The sequence below is a fragment of the Nematostella vectensis genome, chromosome 2 (assembly GCF_932526225.1).
Source record: "Nematostella vectensis chromosome 2, jaNemVect1.1, whole genome shotgun sequence".
NCBI classification, from domain to species: Eukaryota; Metazoa; Cnidaria; class Anthozoa; order Actiniaria; family Edwardsiidae; genus Nematostella; species Nematostella vectensis.
In genome coordinates, this window is record NC_064035.1 from 5,010,972 (window position 1) to 5,023,208 (window position 12,237).

At 38.3% G+C, this 12,237-nt stretch overlaps 2 protein-coding genes across 3 annotated transcripts; one reads left to right on the top strand and one right to left on the bottom strand.

The window, feature by feature from the left end:
* The first annotated feature begins 33 nt into the window (after nucleotides 1-33).
* LOC5505692 (transmembrane protein 163) lies at nucleotides 34-12,164 on the top strand. Its single transcript, XM_032373993.2, has 8 exons — nucleotides 34-402; nucleotides 1,408-1,527; nucleotides 3,681-3,724; nucleotides 4,757-4,851; nucleotides 5,217-5,313; nucleotides 5,515-5,626; nucleotides 10,974-11,115; nucleotides 11,829-12,164. The coding sequence occupies exons 1-8, from the start codon at nucleotides 291-293 to the stop codon at nucleotides 11,890-11,892; spliced, it is 786 nt and encodes a 261-aa protein (XP_032229884.1). The 5' UTR covers nucleotides 34-290; the 3' UTR covers nucleotides 11,893-12,164.
* On the bottom strand, nucleotides 6,170-10,266 carry LOC116613492. 2 transcript variants are annotated; one of them, XR_007307028.1, is made up of 14 exons: nucleotides 10,156-10,266; nucleotides 9,974-9,993; nucleotides 9,789-9,854; nucleotides 9,670-9,713; nucleotides 9,536-9,584; nucleotides 9,282-9,316; nucleotides 9,140-9,191; nucleotides 8,977-9,011; nucleotides 8,850-8,898; nucleotides 8,728-8,783; nucleotides 8,605-8,659; nucleotides 7,335-7,478; nucleotides 6,824-7,010; nucleotides 6,170-6,575 (listed from the first exon to the last, which is right to left on the bottom strand). XR_007307028.1 is itself a non-coding variant. In XM_048723853.1 (13 exons), exons 1-13 carry the CDS (start codon nucleotides 10,208-10,210, stop codon nucleotides 6,915-6,917), a joined length of 756 nt encoding a protein of 251 aa, XP_048579810.1. In that variant the 5' UTR covers nucleotides 10,211-10,266; the 3' UTR covers nucleotides 6,170-6,914. The 2 variants fall into 2 exon arrangements, 1 of the variants encoding a protein (XP_048579810.1); XM_048723853.1 differs by having other exon boundaries at nucleotides 6,170-7,010.
* Nucleotides 12,165-12,237: the final 73 nt, after the last annotated feature.

Consider the following 12,237-nt stretch of genomic DNA (forward strand, 5'->3'; position numbering starts at 1 on the left):
AACTAAACTGTTCATCCTTATTTTGTCCCCTTACTAATGGAGTCTCTTAGCACCAATTTAAAAGTAAACACGAGGCTTTTCACTCTCTCATTCTTTTCCGATAGCAATCTACCTCATTATTATAATTCACATAATTTATGCATGTAATTCAACGACAAGGGTCAGTGTTTCGGTGTTTACAACGCGAAAAGTGGAACCAACCCTCATAAGTGCCAGTAGTATCACAAAATGGCCTCAAAATCAGCCAGATGAAGACATAACTGTATGTCCTAGAGTATCACACTTGTGTTATGGCCAGTGATACCAAGTATGGGTCGACGGTTCTTCTCACAGATGTACGGGCGGAAGAGCGCGCGCACGTACACGACGACTGCGAGCCTTGTGTTTCGGCTCTCCACGACGGTAAGTCAGATAAATACTACGTGTCCTTTGCATTATATGACTTTTAGTATGCTAAATTCCTTTTGAAATTAGAAGTCATAAGAGCTTCTTTCTTTGGATTTATTATCTAATACCAAATACCTTTATTTCCAAACAGTGTTACGTATAAATATTTTATCTTTGTGGTTGTGTGGGGATCAAAATCTGTCTTATGCATGCACACTGTTGTCGTTATTATAAACCTCTTTAGAAATCGAGTATATAATCAATGTCGATTATTTTGGAGAACCTGTAGAAGTGCTAGCAATGAACGCGGTAGTTCTTAATCGGTGATTTTTTTTTTTTTGGAAGTACCCGGTAATTTGCCTCCCTGGGACACATCTCCTATCTAAGCGGTGAAATTAACACTATGTGTCAATCTCAATATGACATTTTATCTGTCAGATAAATATGCGTGCTTTCTTGGCGAGGGAAATATTTACTATTTGTGTTACATTTATTATTATTATTATTATAATTTGTATAATTTTATATATATTGCATGCATACTGAACATTCCAAATTTAATATTCTAACCAAGGGAAAAGTAAAAAATGTATGATTAATAAAAAGAAAAAAACTTTTGATGCCGCCGATGGTACAGATTTGGGGTTGTTATTTTATATATTTTTTTCTTTATACACTTAGTTATTTTTACAAATCCCGGTGCATTGGAAATATTCCATAACTGTGATTTTGATACTATCTACATCAAAATAACTCAAAGACTAAAAGAAGTGCCTTTGCTTTCGTTTTGACAAGGCAGCATATTTATATAGATTATCAGAGTATGTATAATTATCAGTATATGTATATAAAAAATGCTTTTTTTCAGACACAATCTCACTTTGTGTACTTCCTGTGCACACAGGTAACCCAAGCAGAACAAATCCTGCTTTTATGTAGGCTAGATTTCCAACAGTCTAGCTTTTATGCGCACTAGTCGAAAAATCAGTATTTTTAATCTTGTTTGTTTTTTTATAACAGATAACTCTTTGCAAAAAGAAAAACTCCCACCACAATTAGCGGCAAAATGGAGGAGAATTGCCATCGTATTGTCTATTGCTTCATTGTTTTGCACCCTCGTCCTGGGGATAGCTGCTCTAGGTACGTTGTTGTTGGCCTTACTTGTGCAACGTGTTTTGTGTTGTTAGAATGCTGTATATTCTTCTTTAGCCTTTTAAATCATTCCAGAGTGAATTTCCTTGTTCCTTGGGCCATTGAAGTTCTTGAAATTTTGTGTTTGGAGCACAACCGTTTCTAATGCCGGTGTTAATGCTAAATCACTAAATGTGCACTTAAAGGGTGTTCGGAAGTTAGTTGCTAGGGAAATTTTAAATTAATGTAGATTTCTTAGAAAAAGAGTTTTACTGCTGAACTTGGTCAAGTGAACTAGGGACTACATATTGATTTCGTCATTAGGTGATGTCCTCGGATGACGTCATCACAGCAGAAAAAACACGTTTATTTGCCCTTCCTTGAACTTTTTTTCAAAGGATTTTTAGTTCAGAGTATTCATTATTTCTTTCTGAACAAACGTGAGCATGGGTTTAAATAAATACTGGAAAATCAATTTTTCAGACCAATTAATGTGCAAGCCATTGGGGTATTTTGGTCATTTTTTCATTTTGAGCAGTATGCCTTATCCCATGCTCAGTTTTAACAAGAAAATGGTAAACAATATTTCCATACAAAAAATTGTCATGATTTCAAAAATTTAGGGTGCCATTTTACCTTTTTTTGTGCAACCGGATGTCGTTTTTAATGCATGCGCTGTGGCACAAACTATTTGGAGGCGTGGCTTCTTAGCCACAATCTAGTGCACGGCGCACTCTGCCATGTTTTGTTTTGGGACTTGCAATTGCACGGAAAATAATGTTTTACCGTGCTAACAATGTTGGATATACTGGAAAAAGGTTCAAAGGTGCTGGTTGTTTTGATTGTTTGAGTGGACTTTGGATTTTAGCGAAAATCCAGCCTAACGAGCCGCATCTCAGGCTTAGATCTTCTTGCGTACTGCATTCCAACACTGACAATCAAGATTTTGTTGTTCCTCTTTTCCTTTTTTAGCTACGCACAGTTGGTAGCATTTTAGCATGATAATGATAAATTGTATAAATAATTATAACCCCTTTAAAAATGAGACATCTTGTTGCAAAAGGGGGAAAATAAAACATTTTTGATAGGCCAAAAGTTTGTAAACAAACATGCGCGCGCCTTGAAAAGCCCGGCAGCGATTTTTCCCCGCCTAAATTGCGAGAGCACACGGCAGCGTAGCAACCAAGGTCGAATAACAACCTGACTCCCGAACGCCCTTAATCGCCTGATACTCAGGCTTATGTCATAAAAACCTTTTTTGTTATTAGGAAGTGTTCATTAAATACACCGAGGGGGGAGGGAAGATATTGAGGGGGGGCTCCGAAAATTTTTTAACCACCAAAAGGTAGGGCTCCGAAAAAAAGGTCCTCTAAGGGAAAAAGAAAGAAAATTTTGGGGTTCTATAAGGGGGGGGGGGGGCACCGGGTATTCTCAGGGGCTCATAAGTAGGGGCAATCAACCTCCCTTTATTCTGGTATTAAAAGTATAGGTGTCACAGTGTTTCCCTGGATCAGCCTATTTTTAGACCTGTGGATGAGCCAATCAGATGCAACCTTTGTGTTGATGTTTGGCTGAGCTCAACTGCACGTGCAGTCTAAGGCAAAAAAGCTATATTTCTCTTAGGTACTTTGACTTTCCTTGCTCTCTTCTTCAGTATGAATCCAACTCTACCTATGACTTTGAATTCTAGCGTGCAATTCTTTTGTTAAACAAACAAAACCAATAGATGATGAAAGATGGTGGATAAAAAATATTCTGCCTAACTGCGATTTTGTGCATACATCCTCATGTCACTCGCGCATGCGACCAACATCAACGTAGCCTATGTATTCAGCTTTAATATCTTTCCATTCATAGAAATAAGAGTGATTAAAGATAAACAATGCCAGCCACTTGATACTGGCTCACACATATTATTCTTTTCTGTCACATTTCTTGTAAGCATCAAACCAGGACAGCATTTCATGGTGTCGCAGGTCCTCTATAGAATGTGAACCAGCAAAAATACAAGTACATTCATGATCAAATAAGTGTAGGCCAGCATCCTGGTTCCAGTGGTTCAAATTTACCCTATCATGCAATGTAGGAAACTATAAAAGAATTAGATTAATATCATTGGGGAGAATGAGAATCCCACTCACATTCTGCTGTTCCATTTACAGTTGTCTCATCCCTGGCAAACAGCTCAGCAGCTTTTGGCTTTGCTGTAAGTATAAGCCCTTACTTTACTTAATTTTTCTAACTTATGTTTGTTAAATTGAAATTTATCTGGTATGAGCACCTGCCTTTTTTTAAAGGGGTGTACCGGAGGGGTCTGGATAACTCCAATTGCGGACTCACTATCAAGGATTTGATATCATTTGTTATGCCGCTTACTACAAAAATGTACCATTTTTGTCTCAGGAAGTCCGACAGAGTCACTATAATTAATTAGCGGAACTATCTAGAACAATGTTTACATGCAGGCTCTCACACGCTTGGAACATTGTAGAAATTAATACGTGCTTTTAGAACATGCTAGAATTAGATTTGTTTACTAAAAATCGTTGTTCTGTTTGCTAGAATATTCTAGAACCATGACTCAGCAGTGGATGATGTAATGTTTTTATTTTTAGTAGCAACACTTATGATGTAATTAGGTATATTTAGAAACACCCAAGAGCATATAAGGAGTTCGCTCATCTAGGGGGAAAGTTGTGAAAAAACAGAACGACGGTTACGCTTATCTAGAGGGAATCCGAGACCGGATAACAGAATAGTGTAACGCCTTCATGGAAAGAATTATAAAGACTGTTGTGTACTAGATTGCATTAGAGTGTAGTCATTCTAGTCCACGACAGATAACAGTAACCTTATATTTTCAAATCTGAAGATTGATTATGCATAGGTTGTGTGTAGGTTCTTACAATTTTTAGCATTTTAGAGGCTCATTCCTGCCTCATATATGATTACTAGGCTTACTAAGGGGTGGTTGAGAATAACTGTAAAACTTACGTAAACAACATTACCTTTTTGTGAATTACCCACCTCCTCTAGCATGCATGACACTAATAAGAGCGGCTGCTAAGCAGACTTCTTCTCCCCCATCTAGGGCAATAATACATTATTCATGCATTGATTTTGGAGACGAATGAGAAAAGGGTGTTTGATTTGAATTGTCTTAACATAGTTTTTGCAAACTTAGGCCAAAATTAAGAAATCTAATTTGAACTGTGTCCTGAATTTGTCTTTTTTTTAGTACGACTCTCTACTTGATGCTTTGACAACTCTTGTTGTCCTTTGGAGGTTTTTGGGTGGAACTAATGCTGTTTACTCAGCAGAGCGAGAAAGAAAGTAAGTAAACATGGATAATGAAGCCAAAGGATGGAGGGTGTGCGAAAAATGACCATCAAATATTTGATGAGTCCAGGTGCGTACAAAGGAGATGCACATGCTGGCTGTGGACTGAATGTAAAATCTCCTACCCCCAGAAAATCAAACCTTAGCAATCAAGCTCAATAAAAAAAGAGCACCCCAACTGGCAGCAGAAAGGATATTAGTACCTAAATCAAAGAAAGATAATGACTTCTCCTCTTTTCTTTATTAAATATTGTTTTTGTATTGTTTATGCTTTGGTGAAGTTGATGAAAACAAACCATCCCATCCTGCTTCGCTGCCTGTTTCCATATGCCTGCATAACACTTGTTTATGTGTTGTAGAGCCTGTAAAATCATTGGAGTGTGTTTTGTTGTGTCATCTATTGGAATTTTGACTAGAGCTGTCAGATCTTTGATTGTTGAAAGGCATCCTCAACAAGTGAGTGGAAAATATAATGTATCTTTGTTGAAGAATTTAGGTGGCAAAAGGAGAGGTTTAGAGGAAAACTTTATGTATAAATTCCTCATGATCCAGGAATATGATATGTGTATAAGAAGACTATGATTAACACAGTTTAAGCACTAACAATGTTTAACATTTCTGTTTCCAAGAAAAAATAGTGTTATCTTTATTCTTCAGTTCTCTGGTTTGGAAGCGATTTCTGGCATAAGTCTTGTTATTCTGTCGCTCCTCGCCTGGATGAAGTTTGTTGTAGCTGACAGAATCAGAAGCAGCTCCCTCAAAACAGATGGTATGTTATTGTATAAAAACTGATTAGCCCATTCACTCCTAAGTACTTTTGTGCAAAATTGTTAGAAAAATTGAAGACAAAAAAAAGAAACACTACCACACTACCACTACACCAGCTCAGCTACTATTGACCCAAGAAAGTTTGCCTTGAAGTTTCCGACAATGCACTGTCAGTTTAGCAAATGCTGTGCTTATGGAATGTTTGCTCACTGAGGTTGATTCACTGGGATGATTCCTTGTGTGGGCTTCACCGAGTGAGAAAGGAATTTTCTAGTGAATGAACCACTCTCCAATTTGGAACATTTTTTCCACCCAACCTTATTAAAAAAGTTGTTCTCAGGCTTTCAATGTTTTCTTTGGCTTTTGAGAAAAAAGACTGTTATGAGATTGGTGGAGTTTGCCAATTGGAAAGTTTAGGGACAAAATTCATTGTCTAATTACTCTTAATTTTCGCCATGTAGCCTGTTACCACAGGACCTATTGAAAGAACTCTAAATCAGCTATATTTTACAAAGCAAGAGACACAGATAGGACACACAGACAGGTAGTATATTGATGTTTTATTTTTGCGGCGAGGGCATCTAGCACATGTTTTTGCTCCTGCTAATACCCTGTATATTGGGGCCCACGTGTAAACACGTGGTTATGCGGAATACCTTCCCGCCCCTACCCCTCACCGGGGCACTAGTATGATGTGTCTCATGTGCTAGATGCCCTCAGTTAGAATCTTGATTTTCACTAAATCTTTGCCTAAGAAGACCAGCGAACATTTACCACTGTTCTATAATATAAATTTCTAAACCAAACCTTCTATATGCAGTATAAAAAAAGTCGTTTTTACAGATAACAGGTATTCAAAATTATAAATCGTATCAAAATGATGTAGAAGTGAAATGCATTTGATACTTTTTTCTTAGTTAACATCCAATTATAGAGACCAAGCCATCTCCCTGAAAGCAATAGAAAGAATAAGAAGGTCATTTTTCAGAATTAGTTTTTTTTTTCTCAGAGATATTATACTCTTAAACATGGCCCTAAACGCGATTTGGGTCATATTGTCCGTGCCAGTTTTGTTCCCCAATCACATCTTCACTGGAAGGCGAATCCTGGTTCCTGTTTTATCCATTCAGGATCATAACACACCGATAACTTGAATTGCCCCTGGTTTTTACATCATTTTAAAGGTTGTTGCACTTACTGATGGTCTATTTGTTGTGGTAGCTAGCACCCTGAACAACAGTTGCTGTAGGTTGTTCTTCAAAGGTATGCTAGCTACCACTTAAAGTCGCTTAGGATGCATCAGAGCCGTGCAGCTGGCGGTTGAGCAGACCGCGCAGGCTCTCACGGAAGCGATGCCAAGCACGAACTGCACGGTGTGGGCGCCTCTGTAGAAAAAAAAAACTGGTTAAGACACAGCAATAATGTTATTCGTTTCTGTTTTCGATTAAAATTGCAACTTTTTATGCGTTTTCATAATTCCAAACTGTTCCTTTTTTGGCCTTGTTTTTGCTGATACTTATGAATGATTTCAAACAAAAGGGAAGGGAAAACCAAAACAGAGTCGGAAAATACGTCAAAATTCGGCCTTTAAAAAAAAGCGCTAAAGAAGTGAAGAAGGATTGTAATAAAAGTAAAAAAATGATAATAGACAAATCATCTTCATGTACACAACAGACTAGGGTAAGTGCTGATACGTAATGTCTAATCACCTCTGGTACAGCATCCGTTTGTGTCTCAACTGACGCCACTGTCACTTCACTAGTGGCCTGGACATCAGCCTCGGCGCATTCAGTAGTGCATTCACTCCCTACGCTTGTTGTAGATGGAGAGCAAGTCTGGCTCTCGGCGGTGCACTAAAACAACAGACAGTTGTAGCACCCTAGCTATTTAACTGTAAGACTTACTATGCATAGACGACTTTTATTCGCTTACACTTAGACTTACTAAGTGTAAGCGGGTTTTATTTGCTGTTAGACTTACTGCGTGCGGACGGGTTTTATTCGCTGTAAGATCAGCGGCGTAGCCAAGGATTTTTAACAGGAGGGGGCCCAAAAGGCCCGGTGAAGGCATTTTCTCCTGTATTTCAAATAATGACTCATACGTTTACAGATTTTTGGCTGCTAGAAGAGGGGTGGGGCGGGCCCCCTGGGCCACCCCCCTGGCTACGCCCCTGAAGATTTACTGATATTCGCTTTAAACTGTCTTAGTTAAGGCGCGTATTATTCGCTGTAAGACTTACTGCGTGAGGACGGTTTTATTCGCTGCAAGATTATCTGATATTTGCTTAAGACTAACTAAGTGTAGGCGGGTATTATTTGCTGTAAGACTTACTGCGTGTGGACGGGTATTATTTGCTTTAAGATTTACTGCGTGTGGACGGGTATTATTTGCTTTAAGACTTACTGCGTGTGGACGGGTATTATTTGCTTTAAGACTTACTGCGTGTGGACGGGTATTATTTGCTGAAATACTCACTGCGTGTGGACGGGTATTATTTGCTGTAAGACTTACTGCGTGTGGACGGGTATTATTTGCTGAAAGACTTACTGCGTGTGGACGGGTATTATTTGCTGTAAGACTTACTGCGTGTGGACGGGTATTATTTGCTGAAAGACTTACTGCGTGTGGACGGGTATTATTTGCTGAAAGATTTACTGCGTGTAGTCGGGTATTATTTGGTTTAAGATTTACTGCGTGTGGACGGGTATTATTTGCTTTAAGACTTACTGCGTGTGGACGGGTATTATTTGCTGAAATACTTACTGCGTGTGGACGGGTATTATTTGCTGTAAGACTTACTGCGTGTGGACGGGTATTATTTGCTGAAAGACTTACTGCGTGTGGACGGGTATTATTTGCTGTAAGACTTACTGCGTGTGGACGGGTATTATTTGCTGAAAGACTTACTGCGTGTGGACGGGTATTATTTGCTGAAAGATTTACTGTGTGTAGTCGGGTATTACTTGTTGTTTGACTTACTGCGAGTGGACGTGCATTCGCCTGTTCAATTTCTCTCTTCAGTTGTGCGAGGAGTCTGTTGAAAATAAGAAATAATGAATTTCAAAATAATATTTACTATGGAAGAATTAAGTACCAACTTACGCATCTTTTGCGGCATTGTTCTTTGCCTGTTCTGCAATTTGCGTCGCAAAGGTCTCCTGCCAAGAAAACAGATGCATTAGTACTTATGAAATGGATATGAAATATGTGGAATGTTTTGATACCTTTTCTTCCTGAAGCCCGCCGCAGGAGGACTTGAGGTTTTTCTCATCTCTAAAAAAGAAGAAAATGTAATCAGTGCATTGTCAAAATGAATGAGCAAACATGTTCATAAGTAGTTTATTTCTTCACCTTTTGGCAAGTGCTGGCGCTGATGCAGATAAGACCTGAAAACACCGAGAAGTTTGTTAGTGGAATCTTAATCTGTCCGTCTGTCTATTTTCCGTCTGTATCTTCTCCGTCTGTCTATCTTAATCTGGTCCGTCTTTCTATTTTCTCCGTCTGTTGGTCCTACCTTTTCTAGCACGGCTTTTAGAGAATGTTGTATGAAGACTTTCTGCAACTTCCTGAAGAAGAAAAAAGGCATATGTAAATTTATCAATATTGTTGGAAAATGTCCCTTTCTACCCAAAAGAACGCAAACAAAAGACACTCACAGTTCTTGCAGCTTGGCGTGTATGTTGCCTTTATCCTATGGCCATGAACACAATCATTAAGAAATGAATTCAGATATTTATGACTAAAACAATACTTATGACTAAAACATGGACTTATATTAACGCGACGCATTTATTTGTGGCCCTTGCGTAAAGAAGACGAACACGCCACGAAAACAAAAACGAAACCAAATATCATAAAAATGAAGATTTCTATGGTTAATATCTACTCAATCTTTTTCAATTTGTTTTACCTGCTTCTTGAGAAGGAGTTCTACATTCCTTTGCTCTTCCGTTAGGACTCTTCGAAATACAAATGTTTTGGAGCAACTCTTAATATATATCATAATTAATAGATTGATTCTGATGAGTTATATAATATACTCACCGATTCTCGCCCTGTAGATCAGATATGAGGACATCATTCTCGGCCTAGAAATATTCACACGCTCTTGTAAGAATTAATTATACGTCAGAACCCTTTTCAGTGCGTCAAATAATACGTACCCCAAGTTTTCTGATTTCGTTATTCAAGCTTCGAATAGCACGGTTCGCATAATCCAAGGCCGATATCTACGGACAAACCAGCTCATATGTAACTTATAATTTATATCAGTTCTCACGATTTTTGCTCCCATATGCATCAACTAATATAGATCACATCCCTTCATTTAAAAAACTAAGGTACTTACTAACTCTCGAATCCTTGAGGCTGTTGGAGGAAATTATCAAAAATCAGTATACTCATAACTAAGTAACACTCAAATTTGCTCAAACTATAAATGGAAAATTACAAGGAATTTTAGACAAGGCCGAGAAGGGCCCGCGGGACACACTTACGAATCCCGCAATGTGCAACTCGTCCCAGACTCACCTTTCGTGCATCCGGTGGGCTTGGGCCCACTGTTCCTTCGGTTATTTTGAGACATTTTATCTAGTTTTAGCGGCAATAGCCTTTCCCCAACAAGCTTTAGGCTTGAAATGAGAATTGTCATCGAAGAACACACAAAAAAAAAACTATAGCAACCATTGTTTAGGTCACGATTCGAAAATTGCGCGCGCTGTCGAAGAGAGACCGCTGACGCCGGGGGCTAGTGCATTATGGGCCTCCGTTAAGATGTTTTTCCTTGATGGAATTTGAGCGCGAATGCAAGGCTTTGAGGCAGAATATTTTATAGCAATTTGCAGCTCTTTTTTAGATTTCCAAATTACCACATTTCAAGTCCTGCTTCAAGCGTTATCGTAGTTTTATTATTATGATATCTTATGATTTGTAGCATACTCTTTGGCTAAGAATCAGAGTTTGCTTTACTAAAAAGAGATAATCACAATTATAATACTGGAGAACGAATATGATTCTGCTGTTAATCGCTTTGCCAAAAAGTGACCCCTCCCTCTCTGTAGCCTAAAAGAAACAGATTGATGGGCTAGTTCCTATTTTTTTCAGCAGGGGTTACCTCCATTTAAGCCAATTAAAGCTCAACCAGATTTAAGGATAAAAGACAATTAAAATACACCGAAAGACAAATTTTGGATAGCGCAGGCATATCAAAAAGGGCCGAACACAAGCACACAACTGTTTTGTTGGGCGAACCGTTAATAGTCTTGCGTTTGCCTTTGCCATTGGTTGCTAGTATTATGTTTGTGTCTCAGTGAAAACCAAGCTTAATGCTTTCTTGTATTGCCTTCCAGGAATCAACTCCACCGCTGGCGCCGCCATGTCTCTTGGAATGATCATGAGTTCGCTCGCCTATGACCATAATAATTCAGTGTGGTTCCTTGATGCGGCTATCGCCATTTGCACAGCTGTAGCCATAGGAGTTTATGGCATCAGGTACGAACAACTGATTGATCTTTTATTGATTAACTATAATATATGTCTTTATTTAAAGCCTTTACAAAATGCTGTGTTTGTCCTTTCTTCTACTGAATCGCTTTCGTTCCCTTCTCATCTCCATCCTCTTTCAAAAGATTATAGCTTGATCTGTATTTCATTACAAGGCTTATGGTTATACTATGATATAAGCACTGCGATAAATGCCTTCACGCCAGTGTGAACTTCTCTTGAGTAAATTATCTAAGATATTAATTTACCAATTTGTTCCTCGACAAAAACCAGACTTTTGAGATATTTGTTGAAATTATGACTTTTAGTAGCCCCGCCTAGATTCGCAAGAATTTCTGCGAGGACTCTCTCTTTTTAGTTACATTTTTGCAGATCATCGTTATATTTATATACGTAATCATACGATTACGAGTTCAATTAAAATATTATTTACATGAGTGTATTTTTCCCGTTCGTAATTTCGCCCGAAGAGATCTTTTTTATAAGCCAATTTGTTACTTTGTACACGCCACCTCATTTCTGAACTTTGTCAGAGTTTGATCCTGGATTTTGCAATGCTAACCGCGAGTTTATGATAATTTTTAAAAATCTCTGACAGGACATTACCGTAAAATCCAGGTTTCACTGAACCCTACCTGCAGAACGTTGTTTTGCGAATTTTACGAATCGATGCGATAGTGTTATGATTGTTTTGATTTCAGACTGCTTATTGACGTCTACCAGACCAGGTCTCAGTATGCTGAGAGCGACGGTAACGACGATTGACTGAGAACGGGCCGGGGTATTTTAAAAAAAGTGGCTAAGCCACAATATTTAATCTGATTTCAATTTCAATAAAATTTCATGAACACTATGCACCGGTCTGCTGGAGATTACAGCTATTCGTAGGACTGGCAGACTTGGTATGGCAGAGAATTGAGGTTTAATGTAATAATTTCTAACGAAAGTCAATAGCTGTTATTTCACTTATGAATCTGAAATATTTATATAATAGTGAAACTGAAAAGTCAAGGAAATTAAAAAACACTTAAATGCTATAGTTGCTGTTGAGTATATGTGAAGCTTCGAGCACTCAAAGTTGAATCGTGCTTAAGGTCGCCTGTCGGCATT